At 51.5% G+C, this 26,240-nt stretch overlaps 1 protein-coding gene across 3 annotated transcripts; it reads left to right on the plus strand.

The window, feature by feature from the left end:
* On the plus strand, positions 1–25,742 carry TMEM72 (transmembrane protein 72). 3 transcript variants are annotated; one of them, XM_024346339.2, is made up of 6 exons: positions 4–394; positions 6,168–10,014; positions 16,659–16,725; positions 20,545–20,798; positions 22,367–22,506; positions 23,384–25,742. In XM_024346339.2, the coding sequence occupies exon 6, from the start codon at positions 23,389–23,391 to the stop codon at positions 23,860–23,862; it is 474 nt and encodes a 157-aa protein (XP_024202107.1). In that variant the 5' UTR covers positions 4–394; positions 6,168–10,014; positions 16,659–16,725; positions 20,545–20,798; positions 22,367–22,506; positions 23,384–23,388; the 3' UTR covers positions 23,863–25,742. The 3 variants fall into 3 exon arrangements, with proteins under 3 accessions (XP_001154517.2, XP_024202107.1, XP_054515459.1); XM_054659484.2 differs by having other exon boundaries at positions 20,727–20,798; XM_001154517.7 differs by lacking the exon at positions 6,168–10,014 and having other exon boundaries at positions 1–394; positions 20,727–20,798.
* Positions 25,743–26,240: the final 498 nt, after the last annotated feature.

The following is a 26,240-nucleotide window of genomic DNA, read 5'->3' on the forward strand; positions in this document are numbered from 1 at the left end:
CCCTAATCGCCGATCTCAGGCGGCTGGGCTGCGCTGGGGCTGAGCGGCTCCAGCCCAGGCTGGGGTTGTGTGAGCAGCGGGAGCATTCTTCCAAGGTAATGATTAAGCTGAGTGCCTGGCAAGGGCACGGGCTGAGAGCAGGGAAGGTGAGCCCTATTCACACCTCGGCCAGGCTGCGGTGGCCAGGACTGGTTTGGGAAGGGAGGGCCCGGGTGTGCAGCCACAGCCAGCAGCCTCCTACCTACACAAGGGTGTTCGGGAGCATCTCAGGGCCGAAGACTTTGCTGCCTGCCCTGCCAGGACTTTGTCCTCACCCCTGGCACCATGCAGCTCCAGGTGTTCTGGACTGGGCTGGAATACACCTGCCGGCTCCTGGGCATCACCACTGCTGCAGGTAAGACCCTGCCTCCTGGCTGCTGATCCTTGCGCACTGGCACCACAGATAGGGCTGCCTGAGGGGTGGGAGGTGGCCAGGAGACAGCAGGCACATCTGGCCACTTCTGTGCTTCAATTTTTTTCCCAAGACCCCTAGAAACACTGCTCTGTAGAGCAGCAGCAGGTGCAGTGGGGTGAGCCTAGGGCTGGGGACCAGAGGCCTGGGTGCTGGATCTTTGCTTGGCAACTCACCCTCCCTGTGACCTTGGGAAGCCTCAAGATCCTTATCTGCAAAATGATTCCAGGGGTCCGCCCCACCTACTCAGAGAGTTGTCATGAGATGAAGGTGGAGACAGAAGGTGAAGATAGAAAGGGCTGGGCTTCGCTGTGTAGCTACAAAAGGTCAACTGAGCTCATCCTGCTTTACTCAAACCATAGCCCTACCTCATGGAGAGAGAATTCCCAGTCATGAGCAGCTCTGCCCTGGAGGGACAGGCTGAGCCCGGCTGGACATGGAGATCACAGGCTTCCCTCGGGCCCATGCTGGACCCTGTTAACAGAACACCCTGTAGGAACCCAGACCCCTCTCTGAGGTCTGACTGCAGGAATGCACTGTGGTCTTAGCAGCAGAGATGCTTCCCAGAGATGCTGGGCTCCTTCTCTCACCCAGCAGAATCACAGGGCTGCTCAACTGGACAGGAGGGCAGACTGTTAGAGCAGAGCCCAGAGCCACCATCCTGAGCCCTGCCTGCTCGCTTCCCCAGGGCAGGCCTGAACCTTAGCCCCATTCCCCCTACAGGGCCAGGAACTGTTTTGGGGAAATGAACAGGCAGAATTCTGAGCCCTTAACTCTGAGCCACATTGTCCCTTGGGGACAAAGAAGAGACACACCCCCTATCAAAGCCCTTCCCCACCACTGGGCAAAAGCTTACCCACGGGTCTTACCAAATGGGAAAGTTCTCCTAGGTCAAAATCACATAGTGCTTGTTCCTGCCCCAGCCCAGTCACTTGCGTGATATATGACCTTGGGGAGCCCCTGACCCCTCTGAGGCTGCACTTTCTGATCTGTATGATGGAGATGCTGGACCTGCTGGCCAGGTGTTTGGACAGATTAAGGATGCAGGAACTGAGCATGGCTAAGTGGAACTGAGGATGAAAACCTCTCAGCAGAAGCCCCCATGACACACTCCAGAGCTCAATGGGAAGCTGCATCATTTCAGGAGCACTGGGCTGGGTTCAGCCATGAGCTGGCCAGTGGGCTCTTCCAGCATCTAGGCCATGAGTTAGATCATGAAGGGCTACTGGATGGTTTAACCCCACCCCTCCTGCTACAGGATGGGGCACCTGAGCTCAAATGCGGGTGGTGACCTTGCCCAAGGTCATGGTCAGAGGGACAGCCAGCCCGGAGCCCTGGTCCTTCAACTTTCACAAAGGCCAGGGCTCTGGCCAAAACCTTCCCTGTCTTCCAGAGTAGGCAGCAGGAAGAGGTTCAGAATTGCTCTGCTGAGGCTCTGAGTGGAGGCACTGAGGGAGGAGCCAGATCCAGCCACTTTCAGAACCACGTTGTCGTCTACACATAAGAGAATGATGGCCAAGACCCCCAACAAGCAAAAGAGCCATCCTGGGGAGGGGAAGGCCACCCTAAATAGGTTTCCATGTCTGTTGATCTGAGTCCACCCTGCTCCCTCTAGGCTTTGGTTTCCAAATCTGTAAAATGCCAAGAATCCCACAGTTCCCCCAGCCACACTCCACCCAGAGCTGAGGCCCAGCTCCCGTCGAGAGGCTGTTCTAAGATGTATGTACCTATCCTTCTAATGGATTAGCTAGAGACAGTTTAACAGTCTGATTTATCTCAGTCACCGGAAGAATCTGCAGCCCCTGACACTCCCATGTGCGCGCGCACACACACACACACACCCGTGCGCGCGCACATAGGGCTCGTCTTAACCACAGCCTTTATCTCCGCACAGGGACTGCTGTTAATGCTGAGAATGGGCCTCCCTCTTGGTTTTGATAGGAGATTCAGACTAAAAATAGCCATGAGCTCCCTTCTAATGGCCAGGCTTTCAAATGATCTTGCTCGGGCTTTCTAGAGTGCTGGGAGCGAGTGGGAGGCTAGAGAGAGGGGTTTGGTGTTCTTGGGCAAATCTCGAGTTTCTTCCAGCATCACTGAACTCCTGGCCTATTTCCAGTACATAAGATTTGCAAATTCCTTATTCTCCTAAGCCTCTTTTTTGTTGAAATCTTCTGTTGAGAAATCCAGGCTTCATTTACAAGGGCACTGCTGCTAGAGAGGAAATAAGACCGGAAATAGAGGGCCTCACTTTGCAGAAACCCTAGGGAGGTAGGGAGTGTGGATTTCTTAAAAGCTAGGAAGACATGTGACCCAAGGGCACTCAGAGTGTCACCTGCAGGGACCAGGCAGCTGCTAAGAGGCTACAGCCTCTCATTAGCAGCCTCTTCCCTGGACCCCCTGCAGACAGGATCAGGGCTGTCAAAAGCACTGAGGGCACCTGGTGGGTGCCTCTGCCAGCATGTCAAGGCCCTATGACTGTGGATGAAGCCACAGCCTTTGGATGAAGCCTCCTTAGGATTCCTCGAAGTCCCGCAGACCATTCTTGCCCCACCTCAGTGTCCAGCCCCATATCATGAGGGGTCGTAGAGCACAGACGGATCATTGCCGCCACCAAATTGGGAAAAACAGGCCTCAGGTAGTTGCACCTGGGTGGAAGTGTTTCTAAAATTAGAAAATTCCCTCCCTCTGGAGCAGTCATGTGGTTTCCAGGACATAACAGACCACTCCCGCATTGTTTACACCGGGTTCATTTGCATCACCTCCCTGGCTCGGGATGTGGGGGTTGGGGGCAGGCGCCCATGGGTCCATGTGCATGCATGCGCCCGTGTGATGTCTAAGTGCCTCAGTTGCTGAGACGCGGCATCCATTGCCGCCCATGGAAGCAGACACAGCTGGGAAATGGCACACAGGCTGTGAGCACTCCACATCCCCCTGTGTGGATGCCGGAGCTCCTGCCTGTCCATCCCTCAAAGCAGGTTCTCCCCGTGTCCACTAGAGACAGGGTAAAGATGTCCTGAGTGTGAGACTCAGGCCCCAGAGGAGGCTCAGCCCTGTGACAGGTTCTCAGCACAGACCAAATGGCAGGAAAGGGGTCCTGGGAAATGGATTTAACTGAGCCTGGAGCACAGCGGTCCAAGGCACTCCTCCCCTGTGAGATGAGAAAGGACCTGTCCCACAGCATTGGTCGCAGTTGCAGGCTAGGAAGGCAGGGTTGGCTTCCCTTTGAACTTCAGCCATCCTCTTACCCTTTAACCTCAGGGGAATCTTGAATAACTCCCTTGCCACTCCCCAGCCCCTGCTGAGGTGGCCAGGAAGAGCATGGGAAGAGCCCCCTTTGTGGGGCAGAGGAGGCACCTCTCAGGCCGTCCAGGCTGGGCATGGAGGGAAGGGGAGACATGTCCCTGGGCCCCTCCTTGTAGAGAAAGCCCTCCCCTCAGGCTGTGTCCTCACACACAGATGTGCATGGGCTTCCCCAAAAGAGGCTTGCTCAGAAAATGTCTCTGGGCACTTGAGCAAGGCCTCCCAATTTCCCTCAGAGCAAAGAGGCTCCAGCTTGAGGCCCCACTGCCCCATCTCCAGGGCTGAATTTCACTCTTCCAGCCTCTGCCCAGAGCAGGGGTTGCTGAGAATGAACATGATTATTTGAGTATTTACTCAAATAATACTCAAAGCCCAAGCTTTGCACTATGTATTTTAAATGCAGTATCGCATTTCATCCTCCTGTCATTGGAAGCATCATCATGTTCATCCTCATACCCACTGTACAGGAAGGGAAACCGAGGCCTGATGGAGCGAAGCATCTTGCTCAGGGTCTCACACCAGGAAGCAAGAAGACAAAGTTCCACCTGATGATGGTCTGCTCCTGAGACTCCACTCCTAATCCCTATTTCCTCCACCTGAATCAGGATTAAAAAGCATGTCCCATAGTATTTTGATGACCCCAAGATGCAGGATGCAAAACACACAGAGGAGAGCAGGAGAGGCTTGATCAGAACTTCCCCATCCTCTACCCTCATGCTACTGCCCTTGGTCAGTTCTGATCAGGCAGGTGGGGTCATGGTGAGGACACACGTACACTGAAGCACATAGTCAAGGATCACCAAACACTTTCTAAATCTCAAGACACCGATATTCATTGCAGCTATCCATTCTCTATCTCAAGATTGCCACACATGCTTTAACCAGCACCACCATGACCTTCTCTAGCCAAATATGCTCCTGGAACCCATCTGGGGACAGACAAATCTGCACACATTTCCAGAGGGAACTATCATAGTAGGGCTTGCCTTGATGGGTCCAGAGGTGCAGGGCTGACTGCATGCATTATGGTCATTGTCTCGCTCCAGCCCCACAAATGCCTGAGAGGCTAGAGTGCTGGGCTCAGTCCCATTTTACAAATGAGGAAACTGAAGCTCAGAACACTGAGGTAACCTGGCAGAGGTCACATGGCCAGGAGACAGAGGTCCGGTGTTGGAACTCCACTCTGCCCAAACACAGGGCTGTGTTATGGCAGCTCCAAAGCCAAGGGTATGGCAGAGCCAGCAGGGCATGAGGGGATGGAGGCAGAGCCATTCTGAGCGAACTCTGCTTGTCAGGCTGACGTGCTGTTTCTCACAAATTGAGTGCTTGGAATCAACCTGGAATCACTGAGGGGTTTTATTTTGTTCCAGGTTTTGACCCATTAACCTGTTTCTCTATATAATGGACACAGCCACATTTTCAACTGCTTCCATGCTTCCCGCACAGTTAGAGCATTGGCTTATTAATGTACATTAGGAGAAAAGAAGTATTTAAAACCCAGCTGTTCTCATTATATTTTAAAGGATACAGCAAATGCATAGTTTGACCTTAGCCCTGTTCAAAGCCTTCAGGAAAACAAATGCTTCTGAAGCAGCCATCTTGGGCCCTCCATGCTAATTTCACCCCGCTTACATGTATATCCCCATGACCACCTCCTGCTGTTTAAGAAAGCGTCACGCACTCCAACGCCTCGCAAGAGATTTATCACCCAAGTGAGCCCACATTGCATTTTCAGACCTTCCAAGTGAATGTTGACTGTTTTCCTTTCCTGTTACAATTGGCTCCACAAGTAAATGGAATCTGCCTCCCTCTGTTCCCCCCACCTACCACCAACAGGCAATAGGATTTGGTTCAAACATTTCTTTTTTCACAACTTTGTGCCTGTGCCTTGCTTCTAGATTTATAACAAGAAATCTGAAACTTCAATTAGGTTTCATTTACTTGGCAAACTGTTGCTGAGTCCCCAGTGGTCTGTTCCTGAGACTGCACTCCTAATCGCTATTTCCTCCACCTGAATCAGGATTAAAAAGCATGTCCCATAGTATTTTGATGACCCCAAGATGCAGGATGCAGTCCAGTCCTGCATCCCCAGTCCTGAGTCCCCAGTCATGCAGCATAGACACATGGATTAGAATGGCAAGACCTTGCCCTGTGGGAGTGTATGGGCTGGACAGAGAAGCAAACTAGTAAGTGCACATCCGAGCACCAAGCACTGCAGCGTAGTGTTTGGGAGGTGGGTCTGTGTCCTGGGACAACCACTGTATCTACCCTCTGGAGTTGTGAGGGCTCAATGAAACAATGGCTAAAGTAGCAAGCTGCCTGGCACATAGATTCTCACTCAGCATGGGCTAATTTTAGAGGAACGTGCAGGGCATGGAACTGTGTAGCATGAGTTATTGGCTCCTTTTGTTGGAAGGAAGAAGAAGGAAGATCCGAGGAAAGGAGCAAAGCAGTATGTGACTCATGAGGCTGGAAGGAGGAAGCGGCTACACTGTAAAGAGCATTATACTGGGAAACATTTCCCATCACATTCTGAGCTTTGGTTGTGAAGATCAGCCCACAGGAACTTGGCTATTTCTACACCACATATAGTAAGCCAACCAGAGGAAAGATGGCAGCCCTGTTTTATTTTTCATGGGATGACAGCTCTTTCAAGATTGTCCTGGGTTCTATTCAGCCTTCTGAAGAGGGCTGTGAACAAAAAGAAATGTTGTCTGACATAAGTGGCTGACACTGTGAAGAAGGGGCTCAGGAAACCCTCAGGAGTCCAGGTAAGGGTCAGATGAAGAAGCCTTGTGTGTGTGGAATGGACAGAGAACAATGGGAGCATGGACAATGCTTTCTGGAAACCTGCCACGTGGATGAGTGAGCAGATGCATTCTCCCTGAACACTGAGAAGGAATAGGAAGTGAATACCTCGGTTCTCCCTGACACTGAGACCTAGAAGAAATTTCTCCTGTGGGCCTGTATAAGTGTGTTTTCACACTGCTGATAAAGACATGCCCAAGACTGGGCAATTTACAAAAGAAAGAGGTTTAATTGGACTTAGAGTTCCATGTGGCTGAGGAAGCCTCACGATCATGGTAGAAGGCCAGGAGGAGCAAGTCACATCCTACATGGATGGCAGCAGGCAAGGAGAGACAGTTTGTGTGGGGGAATTCCTCTTTTTAAAACCATCAGATCTCTTGAGATTTATTCACTATCACGAGAACAACACGTGAAAAACTTGCCCCCCTGATTCAATTACCTCCTGCTTGTCCCTCCCACAACAGGTGGGAATTCAAAATGAGATCTGGGTGGGAACACAGCCAAACCATGTCAGGGTCCTTACAAGGGAGATGCTATTCTACGTGGGAGACACTATCCTCAATAGTGCCAATGAACCATGTGGGTCTGCAGAGTCCTTCCTCATCACCAAAGAGTGGGGTATCAGCACAGATGGACTCACAGGTGAATTCTACCAACACTTAAGGAAGAAATAACTATTCTACACAAACTCTTCCAGAAATTTGAAAGGAGGGAATACTTCTCAACTCATTCTATAAAATTAGTATTTATGTGGATACCAAAACCAAAGATATTACAAGAAAACTATAGACTAATATTCTTCTCAATATAGATGCAAAAATTCTAAGCAAAGTTTTAACAAACACAAATATATTGAAAGAATAATATATCATAATCAAGTGGAGTTCATCTCAGAAATGCAAGGTTGTTTTAATATTTGAAAAATCAATTAATGTAACTTACCATGTGTTATGGACTAAATGTTTGTGTCCCCCCAGCCAAATTTATATGTGGAAATCCTAACACCCAAGATGATTGTATTAGGAGGTAGGGCCTTCTCTGAATGGAAATAATGCCCTTATAAAAGAGACCTGAGAGAGCTCCCTAGGCCCTTCTATCATACAATGTGCGGTAACAGTGAGAAGACAGTTTTCTATAAGGAAGGGGTCCCTCAGATACCAAATCTGCCAGCACCTTGATCTTGCACTTCCCAGCCTCCAGAACTGTAGGAAATAAATTTCTGTTGTCTATAAGGTACCCAGTATATGGGATTTGGTTATAGCAGCTGAAATGGACTAAGACATCATATTTAAAAACTAAAAAAGAAAAACCATATTATCATCTAAATAGACACAAAGTTTTAAACAAAATCCAACATTCTTTTATGATTAAAATAAAACTATCATCAGCAAACTAGTAACAAAAGGAAACTCCCTCAACCTTAAGAGGTCATTACAGAAAACATACATCTACTTAAATGTAAAAGACCAGGTGCTTCCTCCTAAGATTAGGAACAAGGCAAGGGTGTCCACTCTACCACGTCCAGTCAGCATTGTACTGGAGGTTCTAGCCAGTGCAAGAAACAGAAACAAAATGCATACAGATTGTCCAGGAAAAAGAAAAATTTTATTCACAGATGACATTATCATCTATAGAAAATCTAATAGAATCTACCCCAAAAGCTACTTGAGCTAATGGAGGGAATAGCAACATTGCAGAAGACAAGCTTAATATATAATAATCAACTGTATTTCCATACATTAACAACAAACAATTAGAAAATGAAATCTTTAGAAATACAATTTATAATAGCATTGAAAATCTGAAATATTTAGGGATAAATCTGACAAGAGATGTAAAACAAACTACACTAGAAACTAGAAAACATTGCTGAGAGATAACAAAGAAAATCTAAATGAATGGAGATGTATCTTGTTGATGGGTCAGAAGGCTCAATATCATTAAGACATCAGTTCTCCCCCAAATTGCTATACAGTTTCAATAGGAGCTCAATCTGAAGTCTCTTCCAACTGAATGTCCAGAAATATCTGCCATGAAATCCTTCCCTTTTCCCACACTGTCTCTGAACCCTGGCTCATGTATATCAGCTGAACTGATCTTCACACGTAGGTAAACCTCCCCACCATGCTTACTGTTTGCCACAACTTCTGAGCTAAGAAGCCTGTGGCTACTGCCTTACTGTCCCAGTGAATTCACAGCAACTGTTTCCAGCAACTCCGTAGTCTTGGAAATGGTACAAATCTAGCTTTTCACCTCTACCCTGGCGGTGACCACCTCTCCTGGACCATCCACGCCCATTGTCATCAGCCTGGAGCATCTTTCCCTGAGGTGTCTTTGGACACCCTGAGTCCAGCAGGAGATGAGAATGAAAAGAAGCAATAAATATACACGGTGGGTTCTGAGGCTGCCCTCAGCAACAGTGAGTACAAAATTTTCATCCAATGCCCAGGGCATACAGTGCCAAGGTTAGTGTGGCCTCTCATGACTGTGAAGCATCCCATGTTACCACCAAGGGCATCACAATGAATGCAAGACATATGTCACAATTCAACCCATGGAGTCAGAACGGATAAGCAACAGTGGATCATCAGGTCAGCCCTATGGCAAAAGCAGCAGCAGCCTGAGGCCAGGGGAATATCCCCTCAGTAGGCAGCCCCGCAGATGGCCCCAGCCTCAGGAACATGCTGGCCTGAGCCCCGTGGGGACCCTAGCAGGGTTATGGAGGGCTAACACAAGAGATGTGGAGATAGATGGGAGTTTGGGTCACTTATATCCCAACTGGGCTTTGAGAAGGGACCTCAAAGTAAATTAGTGAACAACAAGCAACATTGGTGCACAGGGAACAGCTTTTTGGCCACAAAAAAAACCCACAAGTGTGTTAATGGGAGCAAAGGATGAGAATAAACCCTCTCCTTCCACTGGAGAATACTGATGGGAACCGCCTGCCTCTTATAATAGCTTTCCTAGCCATCGTCTGCATTTGCGCAGCACTCTCATTTACTTAGACTGAGCAGTGGTCGGCACCATTTTGCATGTTTTTATTTTCCCCATTTTCCAGAAGAAGATGCAGACCAAAGAGTTAATCACTTTCCTGAGGATGCAGGACTCAGCTTTTCTGATGCAGGCCCCATATTCTTTCTGCTCTGGTGCAGCCCCCTCCTAGCTTTCGTCTACCCATGCTGAGACCAGAGCTCCAGGATGAGAAGGATACTCACGCAGTGGCTGCCCTGCCCAGGGCTGTACCACAGGCTCTTGGCCCAGGATCTCTGATCTCTGCTAAGCCTGAACTACAACAAACAGCTCAGGAAAGCAACACAGAAGCAAGCCCTGGACCCTGAGAGAAGAAAGTTCTTGTACCAAGGTTGGATCTGGCCCAGACAGGAGGGACAGAGACTGGAGGGAAGGAGCTAACAAGATGAGAGAGGCCAGGCTTGTCCGTGAATGGCTCCATCAAGGTGCGATGCAAGGCACCTCCTGGGATCATGCAGGGAGTGAGACAGAGGCATGGGATGGGGTGAGCTGTGCTGGAGTGGGCATAAGGTACCTCTGTTGGGCTGGGGTGAGAGTAGCTGGGGAGCCTGAGGTGGGATAATAGGGAGGGATGGAAGGAGTCAAAGGCCACTAATGGCCGTGTCAAGCAGTGCTGTTCAGTGTTCCCGTGCCCCTCCACCTGGGTGGGAAAGACAGCACAGCCGGATTGAAGCACATCTCAGGGCGATTATTTCTTGTAGAGAATTTGGTGTCATGAGGCTCTGATTCTGCGGGTAGCAGGGCCTTTGTCCCATTGTTTGTCTCCATTGATTGGCTCCTGATCATTGATCAGCTGATCCAAAGATCAGCTCTTCAGTCCCTCGTCCCAGCTCAGGGTAATGCCCTGGGGGTATCTGTTCCAGTGAGTTGCTGATTCAGGCCAACCACTTCCACACTGGACTAGTACCCTGTGAAGGCAGAGCTTACAAGACACCAGCCCCACTGCCCTGTGAGAAGTATGGAAGGCCAGAGCGCAGGCTAAATTCCAAGAGGAGCTAGAAGCCCTCAGACTCTGGGCCTCCCAAATCTCTAGATGCCAGGGCCAGAGCTACCACTCTCAGGGCCCAGGAAGGGCCTACACTGCCCCTGAGGGAGGGAGTGCCACCTTGGGCTTAGACTGAAGGCCACATTAAATTACAATGAGGGCCCCCTTAATTGTAAGAGGAGCACCTCCTTCATTGTAGAACACCTCCTTAATTTAATGGCAAATATCTTCTTAGTCTTAGGGAGAACCCCTCCTTAATGAATGAGCACCTCTGTAATTTTAGGAGGTGTGCCTCCTTAATTTTGAGCCCTGGTGTCCTTCTGGGCCCACCCTGCTCCTAGTTATCCGGGTGCCATAACTTCTTTGTGTTTAACAGAGAGCCCCACCTAAATCTGAAACCTGGCAGAAACCTAAGGTCCAATTCCACAAAACAAGGAGTGGGCCGTCCTCATCCACAGGTTGAAGTGCGGCCTTTGAGAGGGCGGGGGCCCACCTGTGCAGTCTCCGGGAACAGACGCTCAGCAGACTGGAGAGGAGCTCCTTCTTACCTGTGACAATCCCATTCTTCATTCAAGCCCCCACTAAATTTCAGGCCACACTTCATGTTCACCTCCTGCCAATTCTGGAGACCAGTCCCCTGGAAAAAAAACTTTTGGGAAACTCCAGGCCCTGGGTGAAAACACTTTGGGGTCCTATATCTATGTCATGTGGAACTGTGATACCTTCCAAAAATATTTTGTTCCCAGTACAGTCCAGTTAGCACACCAGGCTAGGAGCTTCCACAGCCAGTCCCAACATGGCTCTCTGGGGTGAGTGTTGGATATGGTTCACGAAATTCCTGCAGCAAGGAATCTCACTTCTTGCTTTCTTTACTTTTTCTACTGGGAATGTTTGCAAAATGCAACTGTGGGAGGGACCTGCTTTGGATGATACAGGATTCTCCTCCACAGATCCTCTATGAAGTCTTAAGTTATAAAACCACCAATAGGATTCCATGACCCAGTGGGAGTCCCCAGACACCATCCCTATTCCTAGGAGCCTGAATCTCCAAGGCTATGGGGCAGGTGCTGCAGGACCCAGAAATGCTTACTCCTGAGGAGTCAGAATATAATGTTTACTCTAAGGCGTCAGGCCAGACACAGAGACTTCTATGCCAAAAACCTCAGGTGGCTAGATGACTGAATTAGCTGCTTTTCCAGTTAACCTTGCATGGCTGCATAACAGCCCACTCTAAAACGTAGTGATGTAAGACTACAATCATTTGATTATACTCAAAACATTGTGATTCGGAAATTCTGGCAGAACTCGGTGGAGGTGGCTCACCTCTACTCCATGATAACTGGGGCCACAGATGGGGTCACAGGTAGGGTGGCTGGCATGGCTCACGTGGCTGAGGTGGCTCATCTGGTGCTTTGGTTCTGATTGTTGTCTGGGTCCATCACTTCCAGTCTGTGTCACATCTGCTGGAGCTGGAATGTCAAAGATAACTTCTTCCATCATTTGTCCTGTGCAACGCTGAACCAGCTGGGGCTGTTGTGCCTCTCTCTCTCTCTCTTTTTCTTTCTTTCTCTCTCTCTCTCTTTCTCTTCCTTTCTCTCTTTCTCTCTCTCACTCTCATTTCTCCCTCTCACTCTTATTTCTCCCTCTCTCTTTTTAGAAGTCTCTCTACAAGGCTGGCTTGGGCTTCCTCACAATATGTTGGTCTCACTCCTCAGGGATTAGCAGGTGTGTCTTCACAGCAAAACCATTCTTAGCCAATTTTCCTGAGAGATGGCAGCCAGCACATCGCTGAGAAAACTGGGAGATCTTAGAGTTGGCAGTTCCCACTTGGGAGATGTGCAGAGGAAACAAGACGTATGGAGAAGGTCTACTGTCTACATGGTGTGTGGTGGCACCTGGGTGAGAGGCAACAGGGCTGACATGCCCAGGAAGCTTCCAATCCCAGACACCTCCTGGCCAGCCCACACCTCTGCCCCCCTACTGCCCAGATAAAGTCCAAACATCAACATGCAATGGCAGGGCATGCCTTCTGCTTTATGCCTGGGAAGCCTCCTTCTCTGGGTCCCCAGACAGAACAGACCCTCCACTATTCTGGGCCTCTATGCCAAGCGCCCTGCTGTGCCACTGGACAGTAAAGCCACCTGCACCACACCACCAGGAGCCACAGCCAGAACTGTGCTTCAAGCCCAAGTCAACAAAGAAACTAGCAGATACCCTGTGCTGGGAGAGGGAGTGGCCAGGAGCACCTGGAGCTGGTCTCTGTCCCTCAGCCACCACCAAATATCACCGAAGTCTCTCACCATCTGCACGGGGTCAGGGAGCTTTCTGAAATACCAATCTAAACACGAGTCCCTTCTGCTCACGCTGCAGAGCCCAATATTTAAGAACCCCACAATCGCCTTGATCCACATGCACTGCCCATTGCCCCCCACTGTGCCCCTGCTTCTGCTGTTAGGGGCCCCCACACCCTACAGTGCCTGGCCCCTCCATCTGCACAGGTCTATTCCTGCTGCTTTCCTAGTCCACTCTACCTTCGTCTTTATTCATCTTCCCTGATAGTCCCACGAGTGGCCCCTCCTATCTGGCCCCAGAGCTCCTGGGTGAGTCCCTCGTCCAGCCTGGGTTACTGCCCTCGCTGAATGCACTTTTCTCAGTCCACATCACATCTCTCCTGCTGGACTAAGCATACCCCAGCCATGAGCCCAGTGCCTGGCCCAACCGGTAACCACAGAAGACCAGGTGGGCCTCAGAGAAGCGGCCAGGAGCCGCCCCCCAAGGAGGGTGGGCCTGCCGCTCCCAGCAGAGCTGCCTGAACATTGAGACCAGAGGCAAACAGAGCAGGGGACAGAGGAGGGACTCGGTGTGAGTCCCATGTTGTTTCAACCTGGCATGCTCCGCATCCAGGAACACGAACCCCAAAAGTGGGAGGACTGAGCAGAAAGCGGTGATCCGTTGGCCTGGATATCAAAGGGCTTTACAGCCTCCCATGAGCACCCCACTGATCCTCTTCCGCCTTGGCTAAATTGAGGAGCCATACTCCTGGCTCCCCACACTCTCCTCCTCCCGCCAACTGGCAATCCTCAGTCTCGGCAGGCAGAATCCTTCCTGCTGGCTATGGTTGGAGGGAGCTTGTGGGAGTGACCTCACGCCCCTTAGTACAAAGTGGCTGACTGGACACTGGCAAAGCTGCCAGGGCCAAGTTGGGGGGAAGGAGTCGCCTCTTTGCATTGATCACCTGACATCTATCAGGCACTAAGCCGTGCATTTCAGACTCCAATCCAAGAAATTTTCTCCAATCCAAGCAATGACTCTGTGAGTTGTAACTTATTCTGCCCCTTCCACAGATGAGAAAACACAGCTTGGATGAGTTAAGTACTTGCCACTTGTATGTAATAACACACAGAACTGGGATTTCCATCCGGCTCTCATTTCTCTGTTGCCATTTTTTTTTTATGCAAACCAGCACTCTCTCTACAGTGCTCCTCAAATGCCCCTCTGACCGCTGACCCTCTGTTTGTCTAAGGAGTACAAAACAAAAGGCATCAAAATAGCTCTCCACATGCCAAACAGGTGCAGGTCAGGGAAGAAGCTGAGTTCCCAAGACCCTTTCCTGCCATCTGCTGGTCATCTGCCACAAGCCCCCTGCAAATTGGCCAACATGACGTGTCACGTAAGTGGAGCCCATGCCTGTCCTACAGAGTGCTCAACACAGGCATCAGCCTGGAGTCGAACACCCCTTCCCAGGCCCAGGGCAGGAAGCACTTCTTCCCCAGCCAGTGATTCACTGAGCACCCATGACACGCTTGGTATCAGTTAGCTCACTACGGTCCTCATGACCACTGTGTGCAGGAGATAATGAGGAAACTGAGACACAGAGAGATTGGGTGACTATGCTATGAACTGGAAAATGAGAGACTGAAACTCAGGATCTGACCTGGGCCTCCATCCGTGGTTGGTTGGTTGGTTTGACTTACATTACTTACATTCTGTGTGCCTCAGTTTCCTCTAAGTAAAGTGGGGATAACAAGAGTACCTTCTCATAGGACTGCTGCAATGATTAAAAAAGCAAATGAATGCTGGGTGCTGAGAATAGGACATGGCGAAAACCAAATAAATGGCCATTTGCCTGCACATCACACGTATACTAACATACACTCACATATTCACACATGCACATTCACACACATACACTCACACACACACTCACACACATGCACATATATAATCACACTCACATTCACACATACATTCACACATGCACTTACATACACACCCACATACACACATACATACACTCACACACTCACATATATACTCACATATACACATACACTCACACACTCACACATGTACACACACACATACACTCACACATACATGCACTCACAAGCCTACACGCACACACGTGTCCACACATGCACGCACGCACGCACGCTGGCAGGCAGTGGGTAGCAGGAAACCGCGCACCACCTAGAGCTGGCTGCCTCCACCTGGTCTCTAGGCCCTCACTGTCCAGCATGTATCCTTGAGTGAACTACACAGGCCACTGAGCCTCACTGTCCTCCTCTGTAAAATGGAGAGAGTGGGACTCCTGTGCCACAGGCCTGCAGGAAGGGCCGGGACGTGTGCAACATGGTGTGGAAGCTCTGAAGTGCTCTGTAAGTTTTGACTCTTCAGTTAGGCTGACACTGCAGGGGGATGTGGCCCGCTAGCATCACCTGTCCTCGCCCCAGGTGAGCCAGCAGGGCAGCTGGAACCTGGAGAGAGTGGGAGACTCGGTGTCCGCCTCCTGTGAACCAAGGGACTGGTGGCATGTTAATGTGGGCAGTCGCCCATGAAGCACAGCGGAGCCCCAGAGCCCTCCATCCATCGCTCAGAAAACATAACCGCCTCTTCTCACCTGCCTAGATCCAAGTGCTCTGTCCCCTTTCCCCCGCCCCGTATCTCCATGATCGCCCCTCCCACCCCCCACCCCCAGAATCGAGGGGTGGAGTGCTGGTAGCTTCAGTGCAAGGCTCTTTCCTGCTCTCTAGAAGAGGCATTTCAGCATTGGACGAAGGGCCCCCTTCAGCTTGAGACACCAGGCGATGGAAGCCCACACAAAGTCTCTGCCAGGGAAGAGAGGAAGCACCAGAAGCCAGGAAGCAGCGCCACGAGCAGCAGGGAAGAGACGCCACCCCCAGGCAGCCAGGGATGACAGCCCAGCCCACCATCTTTGACTGGGAGGAAGAGAGGATGAAGCCACCCTTCAGCACACAGCAGGGGCATCATCAGAGCCCTGAGAGAAACAGGGTCAGCATTGTAATCAGTTAGGGACAGAAAGACTTCTAGTCAGCAGGCCGATGCACTGCCCCTGGAATGTTTCTAATGGGGACTCCAAAGGTCAGTGCTGTGCTGGTTGTGGGAAGCCATGGGAGCCAGCAAATCCTTGTGAGGAGAGCACCCAGAGACAGCAAGTCTGGAAAGGCAGGTCCGAGATGAAATTCACCTATGGCAAATGAAAGGTCAGCACTAACTGCCAAGAAAGGGGAGGAGGAGAGCTGAGGTTGAGCAACATTTCCTTGTCAGAGAAAAACCCCAGGAGTTTAATCAGCACTGGGTCCAAAGCAATGAGTGTGACCTGCCGCCAGCCCTCAGCAAGCAAGACCAAGGCCACACAACAGCAGCCAGTGACCCAAGCAAGAGAACAGGGCTGGGGCAGGACCCATCCATGGCCAAGCACTGAAGCCAGACACACAGCACACACTGGGGTGGGCCCCAGCACATGACAGAGAACAGCTGTGAATCAAGGGGCTGGTGCCACATTAGTGTGGGCAGTTGCTGGGGGCACTAAGGGTGGCTGCTCTGGGGAAGCTTAATCAGAAGACCTCTGGGCCTCTGCCTGGAGTTCCAGGGAGCAATCCAGGAGGCTTCCTGCTCTCTTGCACCTTGCTAGTCACAGCTGCCTGTGTCATGAAGAGAAGAACCTACCTTGGCTGTCAGTCCTCAGGAAGAAGACTCACTCCACAGCCAAGGTACACTCAACAGGGCAGTGCTGTGGTGTAGAGCACCAGGCCCACTCTTCCTTCTTCTCTTGCCCCTTAGTGTTGATCGGCGTGGGCACTGAGACCTTCCTCCAGGGCCAGTTCAAAAGCCTGGCTTTCTATCTGCTGTGAGTATGTGTTTATGTGCCACTTTTGACCTGCAAGTTCTGCTCAACTCACCCTACATCTGTCTACTCAGAATAACTCAGAGCAGTCCCCTTCCCATGCGAATTCCATCCTATCTCAGGGGTGAAGGGAGTTGAGGGGGGCTCTAGAATAGCTCCTGGTTTGTGCAGACCATCCCATAAATCAATGAACTATCCTTTCTACCCACCCAACCATCCACCAATTCATCCAGCCAACCACCCATCTATCCATCCATCTGCCCATCCATTCGTCAGCCCACCCATCCATCCACTCACCCACCAATCTATTCATGCACCAATCCACTCATCCATCTATCCATCTATCCATCCATCCAGCTACCTATCCATCTACCCACCCACCTCTTCATCCACCTGCCCATCCATCCATCTATCCATCCATCTACCTATCCACTTGCCTATCCATCTATTCGCCCACCCATCTATTTATCCATCCACCCACCCATCCATCCATCTACCCATATATGCATACATACATACACACACCCATTCACCCATCCACCCACCCATTTATCCATCCATCTTCCAATTCATCCAGCCAGCCACTCATCTATCCATCCACCTGCTTATCCATCCATCTATGCACCTACACATCCATCCATCCATCCAACTACCCATACACCCAACCATCCATCCATCCACCCACCTATCCATTTATTCACCCATCCATCTATTCATCCATTCACTCACCCATCCATCCATACACCCACCCATCTATCTATCTACCCATCTATCTATCTATTCATTTACCCATCCATACATCTATCCATCCATCCATCCACCCACCTATCCATCCATCCATCCATCCACCTACTCATCCATACACCCACCCATCCACGCATCTCATCAATCATTTATTTATTCAGCAAATATTAATTGAGCTCTTGTTTAGAGAATGGGGAATCAGGTCAAAGAAATATATATTTGAGCTTCTCTACGTGCCAAATACAGTTAAATGTCTTAATTGCATTATGTTATTTAACTTTCACAGCACTGTAGGAGAAGGGCATATTGGCCTAGTTTTACAGATGAGAAAATTCAGAAGGAGTAAGCAGGTTAGCCCACATCACCAAGCTCATGAGCAGCAGGATCCAGATTCAAACCCAAGACCCTTTTGTTCCCCAGACAATGTCTTTTCTTCTCCACTACCAGCTACCTCTGTAAATGTGTCCTGGCAGGAAGGTGATCCCTGTGCAGTGGTGTCCCAGGCGATTAGAAGAACCTGGGTCTCTGCCCCAGCATCTCTGCAGCCCCATCCTGAGGGGCTTCTAGCAGTTTCTTCCTAATGATATAGGAAGGCTGTGTGTTCTAGCCCCCTAAATCCTGAAGAGCTTACTGAACTGAGAAGCAATAGATAACAATTTGCCAGGCTGCCCCACAAATGTCCTGTTCTGCCTACAGGGTCCACCAGGCTGTGACCTCCACTCCCCCCCGCCTCCTCAGGATCCACCTCCACCTTCAGGTGGCAGCTGACCTGTGCTCTTAGCAGCCTCCACCCTCCCGCCTCAGGGCAGGCCTCTTGCTGTGTTTGGGGGCTCACACCTGCCATCTCCCAGATGCAGTCCAACCTCTGAGCCCATTTCCACACTGCCATCTAGACACACAGATCTCTCTGACAACCTTCAAGAGCTTCCACCACCTCTGGTCCACACCCTGTGCCATATTCTGGCCTCTGCCTCACTTCTTGCCACTCATGTACAGCAGGAGGCTTCTGAATCTTTTTCAAACTCACCAGCATGGCCTCGCCTCCAAGTTTCACTCATTCTGTTGGGTGCCCAAGCACCTTCCACCCATTTCCACCTGCCCAATGCCTGACACTCCTTCCTGGCATTCTGCCCTGGCAATTGTGCCCTGAGCCTGGAGCCCCTGCTGGCTGGCAGTGACTTCTCCTGGTTCTGAACACCCTCCGTGTCTAACTGACCATGTCCCTAGCCGCTGTGCACCATTGCCCTGGGATCCAGAAGCAGGCAGGCCTTCCTCCTCTCCAGTGGGTCCCTAACTCTCGGGTCAGGCCATGGCAGGTGAATGCAGGCTGCCTTCTGCCCAGAACCCTGTTTTGTCTCTGTTTTGAGGGGACCCTATGCCCATGTGGTCTCTGGGTGGTCCAGTCCAGCCTGGGGTCCCCTGCCCCTTGCTGTGCCCTGCTCTCTAACACCTGCAGGATCAGCACTCAGTACCTGCCCTGTCTGTCCCTCCCTGCCACTCAATAGCACCAGAGAGGAAGTCTGAATGAGTCACTTTATTCCCCAAGCCTTGATATACCCCTCTGTCCCAGGGCATAGAAAAAGGCAGTGGCAATTATTTTGCAAAGCACATGTCTTGATGTGCCTGTTAGGCACACAAGCTCTGGAGCCTGCGTGCTGGGTTCTGATCTTCCCCCTGCTACTGATAAGGGGCCATTGGTGATGGGGCAAACCTCTCTGTGCCTTAGTTTCCTCATCTGTAAACTGACAGTAATTATAGTGTTTATTATAATATAATATAGTACTTATTATAAAATTGTTGCAAGGACTAAATGAGTTGATATTTGTAAGGCCTTTAGAACTATGCCTGGCCCATAGCAATCATTACATAAATGTTAGTTATTATCATTTTAAAACCAAGGGGTAAAAGTTAGGCTCACACTGGGAGGCATAGAGACTGAGAGGAGCGGAGATCACTAAATGATCTAACTAATCACAGGGAGAGAGAAATGATAACTAGAATTGATATAATCACTGTGTGCCAAGCATGGTCCTAAGTGCTTTACAAATATCATTTAATTCTTAGAACAGTTTTACTGTTGATGCACTATAATAACCCCAGTTTACAGCTGAGGAAACTAAGACACAGAAAGGTCACACCTCTCACCTGTGATCACACAATCTAGAAACACCCATGGCTCTGAGGAAACCCTGACCCCAAGCCACCTTCTGCACAACACTATCCACTTTCATTCCTTCATTTATTGCAATGCTCATTAATGGAGCCCAATAAGCCCAACCCACTGTGAGCCTGGGCTGTACAGAAGAATTAGACAGGGAACGCCCTCTGGGAGTTCACAGACTGGTGACTCTGGTCATATGGTACCACATGGAGAAGTAAGAGGAGGTCGCCAGACAGACTGGAGAGGGAAGGGGAAGGCCTTCCAGGAAAAGCTCACTTGTGCAAAAGCCCTGTGGCACCTGATAGCTTCTTGTATTGTCAAGGGAACATGGAGGATAGGCAGTGAGACCCTCCGTAAGTACATATTCCACTTCCAAGGATTCTGATGTGAGTCTAGGGGTGGCCTGGGAGCCATGAATTCTACACATTCCTCAGGAGATGCTGATTGCAGAATCCGTGGACCACACTAGGAGCACAAGGAGCCTTTGAGGCATCCTGTATCAGGAGGAACATGATCAGATTCAGGTGTCAGGCAGCCCAGAGTGACACAGTGGGGGAGCAGGAGACAGGCCTGGGGTAAGTGAGGAAGTGGAACTGGTGCAGGGGTCCAGGGGGCAGGGCCTGAACCCAGGCAATGCCCATGAGGTCAGAGAACAGGAGCGATTTGGGAGGTATTGAAGGAATGTAATCAACAGCTTGTGGTGACTGTTTGGACAATAGGAAAAGGAAGAAGGAAAGGGTCAGGAACAGGTCCAGGTTTAAGGCTGGAACACAGGCAGTGGGTGTCCATCCTGGTGACCAGCAGGTAGAAGGACGTGCCTGCCAGTGTCACACAGGGTGCCAGGTGAAGGCCATGTCACCTGCTGGCCACGGGCCCTCCCCACCCATCTCTGAACCCCAGACCCCACCTCTCCCCAGCATGGCCCAGTCCGGAACACGCCATGTCCTGGAGACAGCCCGTGGTGAATGTTGTCTGGGGGAATCCAGGTGAGTCCACTGGCTGTAGATGTGATGTCAGGAGGCCACGTGTGAGAAGACAGCCCTCAGGAAAGCGAAGGAAGACAGAGGCGCCAGCCTCCCTCACCTGTCTCCACCTGCAGGTTTACAGGAGCCGCTGTCTCCATATGTGAAGGGGCCTACTTTGTGGCTCAGCTGCTGGCCATCTGCTTCCAGTAAGTAGTCTCCAGAGAGACCCCTCCATTGTCCACCCCAGCCCCAGACACCACAGATGTCTCCACCCAAGAGCCCACAACCAGGGGATGTCCTGCTCCTGAAGCCACTGTGGACAGGATCCCCCCACCGAGGTACAACCAGCCTGGCCTGGAGGTGGGCACAGGCCCAAGGGGCTCCATTGCCTTCTTTGCCCTGGTCCCAACCAAGAGAACCAACTGACACATTCATTCAGGGCCTGTCATTGCCCAGAATCCCCAGAAAAGTCCAGCTCCCCCTCACCAGGAGCAGCCAGTCACTGGGCCCCAGTGTCTGAGCCATCTGCCATGGGGTGAGGACCCTGCAGAAGGCCCAGCTGGGAGTGAGCAGACCTGGGTTTGGGAACTGGCTCTGTCTCTTCCTAGGGCCCGGGGGCAAGTCAGGGGCAGTATGTCTCTACACCCCTTCGTGGGGCAGGAGTGCAGACCCTGCAGGATCTCGTGAGGCCCTTGCTGCTTCCCAGCCTACACTCAGTATGTGGAAGCTGTTATCGGTGAGACCGAGGACTGTGGCTCTCAGAACCTAGACACTGGTCCCTGGGTGGTCAGTGAGAGAGCCAGTCTTCAGATCCAGATGTCCCAGCACCTTGCAAGGCCACTGGCTGCCTCTCAGGCTCACCAGCCCTAAGGCAGAAAGCTTTCCCCTTTCTGCTGAATTCCACCGCCAAGCTGTGCTTGAAACTTCAGCTGGGGAGAAGGCTGGGGAGGAATGGACCCTGGATGGACTCCACCGCACCCTGCCACCACACACACGCAGGAATGGGCACCAGGGGGCACCAGTGAGCCATGGCAGTCCAGCCTGCTGAGCATAAGAGAGCAGTGCTTTGGGCCACCTGGACAGCCTGAGCACTCCCTCAAAGCTAGAGGGGCAGGATGCGGCTGTGTAGAGCCCCAGCTCTAGGCCAATTCAGAGGATGGAGGCGCTGGGTCTAAAGGCAGGCACTTGCCCCTTGTGAAACATGGAGGCAGCGCCCCTGAAGGAGCCTGCTCAGCATCAGGCTTCTGCCAGGGCTATGTGTGGTCCCTGTGTATACAGTTAGAAAAGAAGCCCTTCTGGGCCGACACTTTACTGTGCCTAAGCAAGGCTGGGTGAACAGGGCACAGCTGGGTGCCAGCCTGCTCACTCACCTGGCCAGGCGTCTTATGCAGTGCACTACAAGCACAGCTGTCCCAGGCAGGTGGCTCCCGAACTGCACACTTTCTCTGCATTAGTGCAGACTTCCCAGTGAGCCCTGAGCCTCCAGCTGTCTTCCTCACTAACTCATGCAGCATCCTGAGAACATTTAACTTGCTTCCCCTTCGACCAGAAAAACAGGTCTGGGCAGCCTTTCAAAAACTTGTGGACCCTCTAGAGGGACTCAGGCAAATCCACTCATTGTGGAACCCACACCAAGGACCGCTAGGGCTTCCTGTTCAGCCAGGGCCCACTGCAGAGCATGCCCACAGCAGGGCCTGGCCCAGACTCCATGGCATCCGGTCTTGCTGGGGTTTTCCTGGGACACATTATGCTAACCTGGACTCCCTCTCCCCAGGTGTCAACCAGGGTCCCTGGCAGACAGAGTAAGGGAGAAAGCCCACTGGCTGGGCTGCTTCCAGAAGTTCCTGGCCTACCTGCTGCTGTCGGTGGCCTGCTTCCTCCACCCGGTCCTGGTCTGGCACGTGACCATCCCAGGTAAGAGCACAGGGGTAGAGATATGCAGCCCCAGCACAGGTGGACTCTGAGCAGGAGGAGCTGAGCCCCTCAAAGTCTAGCTCCAGTGGTGGCTCCAGGGACCTTACCTGCCCCACTGCCCTCTCTGACCTAGAGGGTGGACATGAGGAATCATGGGAATGCCAGACATACTCCATGCTGATCAAATGGCAGGAATGTCCCAAGAAGTGCATCCTTCCTTCACAGAGCTGTCCAGAAGTGGAACCGCAAAGGGGACCTCACCTTTCCTCCCACTGACCATGTGTGGTCTGAGCTTCCCAAGGGTGTGACATGGCCACTTCCCTGCCCAAACCCTTCTGAATCTCCCCAGTGCCTACTCATTCAGGTCCAAACTCCTCAGCCTGGGTTGAAAGGCACTTCAGGGTGGGACCCCAGAAAGTCTTCACAGCCTCATCTACTTCCACTTCACTGTGTGCATACCACTGGCCAGCTGGTTTCTGGTCAGAGAACCCAGGATTTCTTGCTCCCACTTCTTCAGTTTCATCCACGACCTTTTCTGCTAGTGTCCTTCTCCTCTCTGCTCCCTATCTGTGAAAACTGTGCCCCCTCCTCATGAACCCATCTACAATACAGGGAAGAAAGCCCTCCAGGGAGACCATGTTGAAAAGCAGAGCCTCCATCCTTCCTGCCATTTAGCATCCCCATCCCAGCCTCCAAGTGGACCCCCAAATCTGATGTGGGGTGTGAGGACAAGCCAGGCAAGAGGGCCAGGGCCACAGGGGCCTGTGAATGGCCACACAGCGCCGGGTTGCAGGAGCCCTGCTGGACGACATGCTTGCAAGGGCTCTGGATTTTTTCCACGACTCCTCTAGAGCCCTGACCTCTGGCTCTTTTCCAGGCTCCATGCTCATCATCACTGGCCTGGCCTACTTCCTTCTGAGCAAGCGGAAGAAGAGGAAAGCTGCCCCCGAGGTGCTGGCCTCCCCAGAGCAGTACACAGACCCCTCTAGCAGCGCTGTGAGCACCACCGGCTCTGGGGACACAGAGCAAACCTACACTTTCCATGGGGCCCTCAAGGAGGGGCCCAGCTCCCTTTTCATCCACATGAAGAGTATCCTGAAGGGGACCAAGAAGCCCAGTGCCTTCCAGCCCCCCAACACCCTGATGGAGCTGAGCCTGAAGCCAGCCGACTCCCTGGCCAAGAAGAAGCAGGTGCACTTTGAAGACAACTTGGTCCGCATAGTCCCCTCCCTCGCGGAAGGTCTGGATGATGGGGACAGTGAGCCAGAGGAGACCACCTCTGACACGACACCCATCATTCCCCCTCCCCAGGCCCCGCTCTTCCTGTCATCTCTTACAGCCACTGGCCTGTTCTGAGCGCTTGCTCCAGCCTGGAGGACGCTCAGTGAGGGGTCTACCTAGCTCAATGGCCCTCCCTGGAGTTTCAGGGTCTTCTCTGGTCAGCTTTTCAAGGGGTAACCAGACACCCCCATGCTGGCTGGGCCCCTGAGGCCATCAGGAGGTGTGACTGGCCAGCATTTCTGCAGAGGCCTCGAGGGAGGCACAAACAAGGCTCATGCCACCTCAAGCCAGCACAAGTTCCTTCCTCCTGGCCACAGGTGGGGAAACACTTATGCTTCCCCAACAAGACCATCACTGCCACTGCGCACGAGGCTGCAGGTGCCATTGACTCAGCCCAGAAGGGACAGAGGATGTCTGCCCAGCAAAAGCCTCTGGGCTTTTCTTACTCCTGACCCAGGGCACAACACTCAGTGAGGAACCTATGGTCCACCCATCTCTGCAGGCCCAGGGAAGTGTCAGTAACTTAAGCATCTCTAAGGCAGAGAAGGTGGCTGTGGGTCTTGACCAACCAAGACTGCTCAGGGTCGGGAGGGGAGGCTGCAGGCCTCTGGTGAGAGCAGCCGGGCTGTGGGCCACATTCTCTTCATGCTCTAGGGCTGGAGCTGAGCTGCTCAGGAAAACAATGCCGCTCTGTGCTCACTGTGGGAAAGCCAGGCCAGATGAGCAAAGCTCATTCCAGAAACATGGCTGGGGACTTCCAGCCTCCTTATCACATGGCCTTTCCAAGATTCCAGGTTGATGATGCAAACTGAAAGCAGTGAATGCCAGGGCCCAGAAGGCAATGTCTGCTGTGTGCAGGACCACAGAGGCTGCCCAGGGGTGGCACAGCACAGAGAAGTGGCAGTGCCATGTTTAGGCACTTGGTAGCAGAATAGGTGATAAATATAAATTTCTTCAAAATGAAAGGAAGTGAGGGGGGAAGAAGAGGAGGGAAAATGGGAGGATAGGAGGAAGTGGGCAGGCAGGCAAGTTCTCTGCCATGGGGCCACGGAAGTGACAGTTAACCCAGAAGGAACAAAGACATCTGAATCAGATATTCCTTTGTAAATCTGTAAAGGATTTGTAATATAGGCTTTACTTCTAAAAATTGTTGTCGGGTCCATGAGGCTGTTGCCAGGAAGAGCAGACACACCATTCTTCATGGCAACTGCAGTGAGGGAGCAGTCAGGAGGCAGAGTCCTGTGGCTTCTCAGTCCCTGTGGAGGCTAACGCAAAGCTCTGTAGAACAAGCCTTAGAGTGCACGCTCTACGGTCTAATGAGAAACTTGTGTTTGTGCTTGCACACGTTTCAATGTTCCCTACAGGATATTTTACAAAGGTATGAAAATAATGGCCAACCAGAAGCTAGTATCAGTTTGGGGCCTAAATGCAGCAGGTGTTCCTGATAAGCAGATAAGCAGAGCTCTTCCTGCAGTAGCCCAGGTCTCACCAATCAAATGACAAATGGCTAATCAAGACACTCCTGCAAGCCCTCGATGGTGAGAGATGCAGAGCTGCTTCTTCAGCTGCCGTCAAGGCAGGACCTCAGGACCTGACTGTCTACAGTCAGGGAATAGTGAACAATATGGGATATGGGTATAGGTAGGTGGTAGGCAAGGATCGTGCCCCATGGCTGATGGGCCGGGTGTCTCAGGCAGGCCCCCTGTGCACAGAAAGAGCCTAAGTGCAGAGAAGCCAGGCGTCTTTCCCCTGTCATCTGTGGAAGGGGAATGCGATGGCCACAGACACCCTCATGGCACAGACATGGCCAGCCTCTGACGTTCCTGTGCATCAGAGTAGTTCTGTCCTAGAAGCCCCAGTCAGCAGAGCTGGATGACCAGGTCTCAAGAAGCAAACCAGAAAGTGTGATGGCAGAGATGTCAGATCCCGTTTAATAAACACTTCAGTAAACCCAAGTGTGGAGTGTTGTTTTGGGTGTGTTTTAGAGATGTGTGTTGGGAGCACCCTTTTGGAGGTGTCTTAGTGTGTGCTGGGAGTTCCAGTGATGATGCGATGGAATTCTGAGGCACGTACGATTCCTGGAGATAGTCATCAGTTAAGAGAGTGTCTGCTGGTGTGCAGCATTACAGGACAATTATGATCTTACCTAGGTTAGTAAAGTTCTCAAACACTCTTATGGCTACAAAACAAAAAACAAAAAGCTGGAGTGAGATCATTAAATAGGCCAGAACTCTCACCCATCAGTGGACCAAGCAAGAAAGTGGCATCTTCCTCATAAGCAGATGAGCACCACATGTCTCCATTGATTCTCAGCCTGTGACCTCTATGACCACATCCTTGTCCAGTAGGATCCCTGCAAAGCAGATGTTGTAATGATCTGCATCCTTGCCAAGAAGCAAAGACTAGGACTGGCCCTGCCATGATCCCCCTCCCTGCCTCAGCAGAGAGGGGAG

Source organism: Pan troglodytes, chromosome 8 (genome assembly GCF_028858775.2).
Source record: "Pan troglodytes isolate AG18354 chromosome 8, NHGRI_mPanTro3-v2.0_pri, whole genome shotgun sequence".
Taxonomy (NCBI): Eukaryota; Metazoa; Chordata; class Mammalia; order Primates; family Hominidae; genus Pan; species Pan troglodytes.

Excerpts from the sequence above, each read along its gene's own strand:
- TMEM72 (XM_001154517.7), top strand. The coding sequence starts at position 325 with ATGCAGCTCCAGGTGTTCTGGACTGGGCTGGAATACACCTGCCGGCTC. Across the intron at positions 16,726-20,726 it reads AGCCTGGCTTTCTATCTGCT|GTTTACAGGAGCCGCTGTCT; the intron begins GTGAGTATGTGT and ends CTCCACCTGCAG. Across the intron at positions 22,507-23,383 it reads CTGGCACGTGACCATCCCAG|GCTCCATGCTCATCATCACT; the intron begins GTAAGAGCACAG and ends GCTCTTTTCCAG.